This window comes from Tripterygium wilfordii, chromosome 22 (assembly GCF_013401445.1).
Source record: "Tripterygium wilfordii isolate XIE 37 chromosome 22, ASM1340144v1, whole genome shotgun sequence".
NCBI classification, from domain to species: domain Eukaryota; kingdom Viridiplantae; phylum Streptophyta; class Magnoliopsida; order Celastrales; family Celastraceae; genus Tripterygium; species Tripterygium wilfordii.
Genome location: NC_052253.1, coordinates 916,016 through 925,584, shown reverse-complemented (window position 1 = coordinate 925,584; position 9,569 = coordinate 916,016). Strand labels below are relative to the sequence as shown.

Genomic DNA, 9,569 nt, shown 5'->3' with positions numbered 1-9,569 from the left:
TTCAAGGTACACTTCCCTTGCAGGAGAATCCAACCAAAAGATTGCTGTGTACAAAAACCGGTTGAAAATTTCTTCAAGATTCAAAAGATCCATTTTTGCTGCATAACTGATGTTTCATCAAGTTGAATATTTTTAGGGTATAACATATTAGGAAAAGAAAGAAGAGTTGGTAAATTTAATTGGTGTTTTCTCTCTCCGCCACAGCTTTCTCCATCTTCTCTCTACAAGCCCTCAAAACTTGTTGCTGTTTCAAGGAGGCGGCGCGACCGAGATCACTCTTCCTCCTCCTCGATCTCATAAACTCTTTATAACCAATTTTCTACCTACTTTAACTAAATAAATGCAAGCATGTGACAAGTGAAGCTAGGGAAGGGTGCCACACTGCCACTGCCGGGGCCTTGGGCTACGGGCAGAGAGAGACAAGGGTATCGGTACAAGAATCCTCATTACATGTGCAATTAATAGCACTTATCACAAACCCCATCAACATGTGAACAACACAACACAACACACTATCATCATCTCTTCCCCACTTCTCCATCTTCTCATTAAAACAATGGCCATCTTGTTCACTGGCTGTGATTCTAAGTTCACATACTACACTACTCTACTTCCCCAAAAACATTTCATATTGTTTTTCTAATGAGAGAATCCCCTGTAAGTTCAACCCATTGGACTCCACTTCAATGATAAACTCACTAACTACATGCAATATTCACAAATCAGCTAATTGTGATTAAGCCCTTGGCCGAAATCCAATGAGGAAATAAGACCAAATCGAGTCGGGGAACCACTCGCTATAGGGCTTCAAGGAAAATAAAATAATCTTTAGGAACAGAACCTAGTGAGTGTCAACAGCTAACTTAACCATTTTTGTTAGCATTCCATATTGTGCTAAATGAACATCCCAGTTCACAATGACAAATGCTTAAACTTGTTTCGTTCTTATCCCCAAACACAACAATAATATATGGAAACCCTTCAATTATGCCAGGAAAAAAAAAATCAACTAACACTAGCTGAGGCTTCCATGGCAAAGCTGCAAGAGACCATTCATTCCACATCTGTAAAGTACAATGCAGACCAACTCTACGAACATACAGAACAAAATCTTCATGTTTCTGATGGCAGAAACTAAACTGTTATTGTTTTTTATATACACAATAGGCGGATGATGTGCATCAGATCAGAAGATAAAACTCCTTATCAGACCCACAATCATGTAAATCAGACAGCATATCCTTTAACAATACAGAGACATCATGTTGAAGAAACACCCCAGACCCAGATCACACAACCATGTGAAAATACAGAAAAGAAACCATTAGATCATGTAAACGCATAAGAGAGACGCAAATTGTGATGAAAACTCAAATACTCTTCCACTTCCACCATCAAGTACCCAATTCTTTCTTTAATCATCCTCCAGAGAAAATTAGACATTGAATTAGAAGAAAACATAAAAAATAACCATTTCAGTTCAGGCCGAACCATCAGAGGCAGAGAGCAGTAGCTTGTAGATCATCGCCACCGAAATCAATGTCGTCCACTGGAGGAGGTAAGTTCAGATCGAATGGCAGGACTTTACGGAAAGAAGAGGAAAGCACATAACAATCATCAGCATCATCCACAACGGAGGACGACGAATCACAGTCACTGTGACAATCCTCCGGTGAGACCAGCTTTATGGGTCTCTGGGCGACCCGTGTAACAGAAAGAACCGGATTCGAAACCCTAGGTCCACTAAAAGATTCCACAGTTGAACTCATGCCACTGCTTGTCGGCCTATTAACCTGAACGGCGTCGGAATTGGAATCAGCGATATGTTGGTGATGCAGATGAATCTGAGTCTGATTATTCGGTAAAGGAAAATTAGTCTTCGCCTTAGGTCCGCGTAGAGACCAAGCCGCGGCGTCGTAAGCTCGAGCCGCGTCCTCAGCCGAGTCGAACGTACCAAGCCAGACACGCGTCTTCTTCCCCGGGTCTCTGATCTCGGCAGCGAATCGGCCCCATGGCCGCTTCCTAACGCCCCTAAATCTGACTTCCTTGGACCCGATTGTTTGTCGTTGTTGCTGCTTCAACGGTGCCGTTTCAACCACCGCTGGATCCACCGCCGCCTTGCCTGTCCTCCCCCGCCGCATGACTGAACCGGATATGGAGATTTCGGATATTCGGGAGACGGTGGGTGGGGATGAATTTGGAGATTTTAGGGTATGGCGACCACCACCAGTACCACCACTCCTTTGGAAGCGATTATGTTAACTTTGTCTCTCAATCATGATTTGGTTTTCTCTTTACTTGTCTGAATCACTCTCCTTTTTCTCCTCTTCCTCTCTTCTTCCCTCCCGAATGGATTTTCTTGTCTTCTCTCTTTCCTTCTTCAGGGAACTGGTGAGCCCGGTTCACTGCGATCTATGATTTTGGCTTTTTTATTTATTATGCGTGACGTTGGGGGTTGTGAAAAGACGAGAATGCCATTTTATGTAGTGTCAATGGAAACGGGACAAGTTTGTGTTCCACAGCCACGAAGTTGATGGTTCTTTGACTCTCTTGACCACTATGCGTGTCTATGAACATGATTCCATTATCAATACATGAATCCACTATGTTTTATACTTTTATTATAATTAAAACATAATTCTTTAACAATATAAATTAAGATATGGAATATTGAGATAATATTCCTAATTGTCAAGATTTGAATTTTGTCACCCACATTTGTTGCCTTTTATCATGTGTTACCTTTGATATTTTGATTTTACAAAGGAAAAAATGTTCGGGAAAAAAAATTTACAAGTTGTTGGCTGAATGTGATCGTAGGATGTCGCAAGCTCAAGTCTCATGGGTGTTTCTATTGAGAGCTCTAAATATCAAGCTGTCCCACTAGTCCTCTAGTCTAATCAACTGAGACGCCTGCAAAACCTAACAATCGGTTATCGAACAGTCGAGAAGTCGGTCCAATTTTGAGTGTGATCATAACCAAAATCCCAATCTATATGTACAATGTGTATATAAGAAATATGTCATATATATTAAGGTCTTATTTCTATGATAATTCATACTCGCACAATTATCCAGAAACGTTCATTCCGGAAATCAAGTGTATCAATGCTTGACGAATCGAATGAAATTACTTGAAAAACAAGTTTGCCATCACTGGCTTTACACAAAACGCACGTTAGCCGTCCAAAACGAGCAGCTTTTTTAAACGTTTCAGGGTAGTTCACCTTCACCATATCATATGACAGAAAAGGCAGTCGGTAGTCATGGCATTGCACGCAAAGGGCGTCGGTTGGAGCCTATCAGATCATACAAAAGCCATAAATTACGTGCCAGGAAATATATAGTCATATTGAGTTATTGACAGAATTATCCCCTCCCGTTGTGCCTCCATGCCTAATAATTTCCAATTGTTTAATCCTTCTGCACTACCATATATTGAAAAGAAAAAATACAGGAAAAAATCTCCAAATCTTGATATGGAATTCACATGGTTCGGCCGGAAAGGAACACCCAAGGCTGTGACATATAACATGGCGGTTGGTTCACTTTGTTATCCCAGATATTTTCTAATGTCCTGATGAAAGCCAGCTTTCACATTACTACCAGTTCTGAAAAACCATTTCAGGCGTGCAAGTCTGGGAATTTTCCACTCCATGAACTTGTGCTTTACAAGGGGATTAATGTATTAAAACCACATGATCCACGTTCAAATCTACGATTAGAAAGGGGGTGGAACGGGGATGGGATGACCCGAAACGGTCCTTGCAAGTCTTATGCATTGTCATTGCATGGTATATAACATATCCTACAAAGCAACCAGACCACAAGCTGGTTATATGCAATGCAAAAACTCCATTACCACAAGAAAGCAATGGGTTCGCTCAATCACGTCGAACATTTGTATCGAAAATGATGAAAATGGACATCTACGACGATAAATTGTGGCTAGCATCCAAGAGAGGGAACTTAAATGGTACAATTTTTTCACCCGTGTTTTATTCATAACAAAAAAATGCCATCCCTGCCACAAACTTTTGCTCATTACAACGATCTTGAAAAGAAAAATCTATTTCTCCAGAAAACACAGGTAAAATGTAAGGCAGGAGGTGCATGTGAGCATGTCATAAAAAAGGTCCTGGGTATAAAAAAGCATGAGTCGAGATAGAACAAAATTGACCAACTTCAACTGAGTTAACCATGTGAAGGTTCTGAAGAAGCCTGAGACAAATGTGGTGGGGAACTACCCTCTTCAGGTGGGTCATCTGAAACCTTTGTAACTGAATTCTCATGCTTGTTGCTTGCAGGATTTGGACTTCGAACCCAACCAGGTACCTTTGAGGATGGAGAAGTTTCAGACAAATGGGCTGCCTGCATGATTGGGTAAGTTGTGAAAGATGGATCAAGTATGGGTAGAGGAGGCAGGCTCAAACCATAAGGATATCCCAAAAAGGGATGGTCGAATCTGCAAGTAGACCCATACTTGCAGAGTCCATACGAACTGTAGGTTGGACATACAGCTCGCCCCTGCATAAGTAAAAAGAACGATAAGTATCGAATTTTTCGGAGTAATCAACATTATTCACAAACAAAACACAAATGCTCTAGTAATTGTGAAAGCCTCTCTTATTCCCTGTGTTTGGTGAATCATATACAGCATTGTCTTGAATTCTCTGACGAATAACTCAAATTACTTTTAAAGAATATAAATTAACAAGTCCAAAAGAAATGTAAACATCTCACAGAACTTACAGGTCTTGAAGGAAGCCCGTTGTCAAAAAGTGGTTGTGCAATCCTTTCCTTTGGATGATTGTACTTGCAATCAGATCCATACTTGCATGTGCCAGTGCTCATAAAATAGCGGCATTCTGGTTGGTCAGGTCTATCTGGGAAATTCTGACCTGGTGTTGATACCATCTGCAGCTGCCTGCTGGAACTCAAGTCACCCTGATTTCTAGAGTTGTAAACAAGATTGGAAGCAAGAACATTGGTGGAAGATGGAGGACTCAGGTTCCCCTGCTTAAAGGGAATGAGATAATATGAATATACAGTGAGCAATTACGGAACCAACAAAAACTGGCACAGAGAATTCAACTTTTGTCCAATATCTAAGCTACATAACAGAAATAAACCAAAAATGATTATCGTGATGCTTTTTGAAAATTGAAATTATTCTTACTTCTAAGCTGGCACTCATCCTCAAGGGGAATACGTTTCGGGTTTAAATCCTACAGCCTGATTAGATCACTGCTTCCAAACATCAATGCATGCAGGATAACAATTTGTTCACAGATAGCTTACAAGGAAAATAAACTACACTTGCCATCATAATGCACGGAATTCATTTCTTTTCCCAAAAAATAGATAATGATCTCCGACAATCAACAACAACAATGTATGGTTAGTATTCATCCACCAAGGTTCTAGCTTTTATTAATATTCTCAAATCTTGTTTGCCCTTTACATCATCCTAAAAACTAAAAGTGCCAGATTTGTGTACAAAGGAGGTGATTCGTAACAACAGCAGGGTCCCTTGAGAGCTTTTCCATTATGCAGTCAATAAAACCAGATAAAAGGTGCAATGATAAAGAATTAGAAGATTTACATAAATAACTAAAAGTACATACATGGATCGCAACAATTTAAAAACTGAATCTGTACGCATCTATATCAAAGTAAGAGAGAGGGAAGTGTCTATTAGAGAATGAAAAAAATGCAACAACAAACAATTTGCAAAGCAGAATCTTCGATATGAAGATGCCATGTTCAACAAATAATAGCAATTTTGATAGTGTTCAGCTCAAAAGGACATGCACTCACCACATAAGCATTCCAGCCTTGACCGGGTACAATGCTTTGAGAAGGAGAAAAAACAACAGGAATATAGGTCTGAGGACCTTGTGAACGTGGACCAGACATATATGGAGCTCGTGGTAATGACCAAGTTGGAGGGCCGCCCATGTAAGGGGGGCCTGCTGAGGAAATGGCTGATGGTCCTGTAGAAACAAAAGCAGCAGGTCCAGCAACTGGATAGCTAGTTCCAAGAGATGCAGGCTGGGGATGGTGGAACTTGCATGCAGCTCCAAATTTACAAGATCCAGTCCGCATGTAATAAGGGCATGACTTCTCATCCTGGCACAAAATCATGTATAAACATAGACTTTAAACATTTTTTCCCATGAAATCTAAACCCGTGTCAAATGAAAACTAGAAACTTATTGATCAACCTAGATCAAATGCAGAAATATTCACAGATAAAGCTGGAGGATGTCAAAAGAAGCAAGAACCTGCCGCATGGGATGTCCAAGAATGTTGAACAATACAGGTCCCGCCCCGTTCCTGTCCCTTGGGTGATGATATTTACATGTTGATCCATATTTGCAGGTCCCTGTCTTTAGAAAATACTGCAAGGCATATTTGGAAGCAGATAATCTTACATGCACTGGATGGCATAATGCAATAACATAGCTAGTATACAGATTGAGAAGTCATGTTTACCAACAGGCAACAGATCAATGAATTATGAGCCTCATATTATTCTCATCAAGTCAAAGGATTTCAAACAATCATACACCACAGTTAGCCAAGTTACAAAGTTTACTTTTTCAGTCTAAAACACATAAGATCTTTATTGTTCTCTATAATTTTACAAGGTTCCAGGGCAAGGTTTTCACAGTACACATACCAGCCGAGTATAAATTGACAAACCATCTCATGCTCCTAAGTAAATCAACTGAGTAATGATTGTTGAATTAACTCAACCATGGGGTGCTATATATTATATATTGACCTGACTAACCTGAAATAGAAGTAACTGATAGCACTTATGGAAAAATGACCACATATTCATTATTTTTTCAGTGACTCAACACAGTGTTCTTAATAGCCAAAATCTGTCTCCCTAAATCAGAAACTACATCTTTGTAACAAATGAAACAATTGATACTTTTACAAATACCATATTGTGTGATATAATTAAAATTCTGACAGTCCTTTTCAGTGATGAAGGAGAAGGGAAAAGAAATATCTAAAATGAAACGAAAAGGAAAATAAAACTAAATGGCACAACTAAACTCTCTTGCCAACAGCCTCTTTAAGTAGATGGTAGTTAGAGCAATTTCAATTGAACTACCTTTTTATTAAACTTTGTGGAGATCTATATTGACAGCTTGGACTTCTTAAGTAAAAGACTTCTTATAACTCAAACAAGCAGTTATATGCATTGAATGGCTCCTCTCTATGCCAAACGAAAAAGGAAAAAGCAAACAAGCAGTTATATGGAAAAATTTTGCAGCAGCAGTCTAAAGTCTAAACCAGGGACAACCATACCCCACAGTCAGGTTGCCCAAATCTTTCTGGGAGTTCTTCTTTAACCTGATCACCCTGCATGAATAGTGATGGGATCAGAACCCACCAAAAGCATATGCTACCACACAAAATATTACTAGATAATATAGAACAATCGTGAATAAATAAGATGAAAACACAAGAGAAACTTGCTCATCACACAATTCACATCATTGATAAATAAACTTCATAACAGAAAGGAACACATAAGTCTCGCACATAAGGGTCACCATAAAATGTACGACCTTATTACTAATGAAAAATAAATTACCTGTATAGCATGAGAACAATTATAGAAACACCTCGCTTCCCTATAGGAAAACTAAGTGTGGTCGCCCCTAACAGCAAGACCTTACTCATGGTGAAAAACTACATTACCTGTGTAGCATTAGAAGGATGATTGAAACGACAATTGCTTCCATAACCACAGATCCCAGTCCTTAAATAATGCAAGCAATCCGGCTCACCGGGGCGATCCGGATAGGGGCTTGACTGAACCAGGCCACCAGGCTCTTGATCATCATTAACTTCCAACCGCCTTATCGCTTCTATGAAGCACAAAAGAAGCCCAGATCATCAAATTAGAACCTTCTCAAAGGCATACATCTACGATCAAAACTATCAAAAGCACAAACGCATACTAGGAAACTAGAAGAAAGAGCCAAACACTTGATCAATTTCCAATTATTTAACATATTGGACTAAAAAGACAATTCTAAATTAGAATCTTAATTAGATTGAACAACCTAACTTTTCAGATTGTCAATTTCATTCCATCAAACATACTTTTGAAAACCCAGATGGAAACTTACTATAACTACACATATATAGTGACATCTACCAAACAACCTCACAAATTGTGCAATTTGATACCAAGTATATATCAAATATTCTGTAAGATCCCTATGCTTTCAAGTCTCGACAGGAAAAATTGAACCCAGTACCTTCTATGCCATCAGTCGGTTGATTTGATACAGCATTACTCTTAACCTGCCGATTATCAGGCATTGGTGGCACAGAAATTCTATAAAATCCTTAACTCAGTTACAATAAACAATCAAAACCTAAACATAATACTCGATCCTCTAAACAATCAAACGTAAGAAACACAATCAAACATATGCAATAAGAGCAATAGATAAGTTCTTCATCGTAAGGGAACTATGAAACGATCGAAGGCTGTGTGAATTGAATAAGATAATGTGAAAGAGGGAAAGGTTTCGGAATCACGAATAAGCAACGAAGAACGAAAGAGAAATCTCCAAAAAAAAATATTCCGACTCGATAAATTCTCCTTGTTTTGTTTTGTTTTGTTTCCTTCTCTCTCTTTTTCCGTCCCCTTTCTTTTTCTTTTCTTTTCTTTTTCAGGTTCTCGGTGTGAAAATTTCGGATCTCCTCGCCTGAATGGGAAACCGAAACTTCACAATAAATTGAGTTGTTACGTGAAATTCCCACATTGGCCCTTATGGCGTAAACAGTAACGTACGGTGGTTAAGCTGTCCGAGACTCCGAGTGACAAGAGAACATGGGCTTTTTTACTTAGTTGGGCTTTTCATGTTTCCTTCCAAGTCTTTTAACTACTTCATTAATTAATACAATCAAATATATACATACATATGTATGTATGTATGTATCAACTCCTACTATACAAGACGAGCTCCATGTGACAGAGAGACTGATATTCTCGAATTTGTTTTCAATTATAACTTGATTTGATGAAATATCTACTCTCCATAAATTAGTATATGAATGATGACATACCACCGAAAAGCCCTTTATGGATTAAACTAGAGAGATTAATATGCAATAATATCTTTTAATCATTTGTGTGATAATCTAATGGTATCGCACAAATGGTGAATCTCTCTATGAGCAAACTATATTGATTTGGGAAGTTTTAAATTTGATTCACACTGCAAACAATACTCTTGTGATACTTGTGTTCGCACATGCCACCAGGCACATATCGGATGTGCTTGTTAAAAAAATACTAATACCATACATATTTGTGTGCTTGTTATTATTAATATTTTTAGTTTTCACAAATTTTGCTATTATTACCACTATATAATTTAATACGAAAGGAAAAGTTGGTATTTATTATAATGAACAAGGGCATTTACGTCACTATAATTACTCGAACAAGGTATCTAATTTTCATTCCTCAAAATCGCAAATAAAATTATTTAACAAAATCGTCACCGTCAAAGAACCCAAACTTG

General features: G+C 38.6%; 2 protein-coding genes across 2 annotated transcripts; both read right to left on the bottom strand.

Moving 5' to 3' along the window:
* Positions 1–1,026: 1,026 nt before the first annotated feature.
* On the bottom strand, positions 1,027–2,403 carry LOC119992175 (ethylene-responsive transcription factor 3-like). The gene has a single exon (XM_038838837.1). It carries the CDS (start codon positions 2,139–2,141, stop codon positions 1,494–1,496), a length of 648 nt encoding a protein of 215 aa, XP_038694765.1. The 5' UTR covers positions 2,142–2,403; the 3' UTR covers positions 1,027–1,493.
* A 1,455-nt stretch (positions 2,404–3,858) lies between these two features.
* Positions 3,859–8,732, bottom strand: LOC119991587 (zinc finger CCCH domain-containing protein 3-like). The gene is made up of 7 exons (XM_038837924.1): positions 8,292–8,732; positions 7,726–7,895; positions 7,330–7,383; positions 6,288–6,404; positions 5,821–6,132; positions 4,753–5,016; positions 3,859–4,527 (listed from the first exon to the last, which is right to left on the bottom strand). The coding sequence occupies exons 1-7, from the start codon at positions 8,353–8,355 to the stop codon at positions 4,195–4,197; spliced, it is 1,314 nt and encodes a 437-aa protein (XP_038693852.1). The 5' UTR covers positions 8,356–8,732; the 3' UTR covers positions 3,859–4,194.
* Between the last annotated feature and the right edge of the window lie 837 nt (positions 8,733–9,569).

What these genes read in the sequence shown, in the direction of transcription:
- LOC119992175 (XM_038838837.1), bottom strand. Translation starts at nt 2,141, where the DNA reads ATGCGGCGGGGGAGGACAGGCAAGGCGGCGGTGGATCCAGCGGTGGTT.
- LOC119991587 (XM_038837924.1), bottom strand. Translation starts at nt 8,355, where the DNA reads ATGCCTGATAATCGGCAGGTTAAGAGTAATGCTGTATCAAATCAACCG. An exon ending in ATCCTTCTAATGCTACACAG is followed by an intron (nt 7,384 to 7,725) that starts GTAATGTAGTTT and finishes CTATTCATGCAG; the next exon opens with GGTGATCAGGTTAAAGAAGA. An exon ending in TTGGGCAACCTGACTGTGGG is followed by an intron (nt 6,405 to 7,329) that starts GTATGGTTGTCC and finishes TATGCCTTGCAG; the next exon opens with TATTTTCTAAAGACAGGGAC.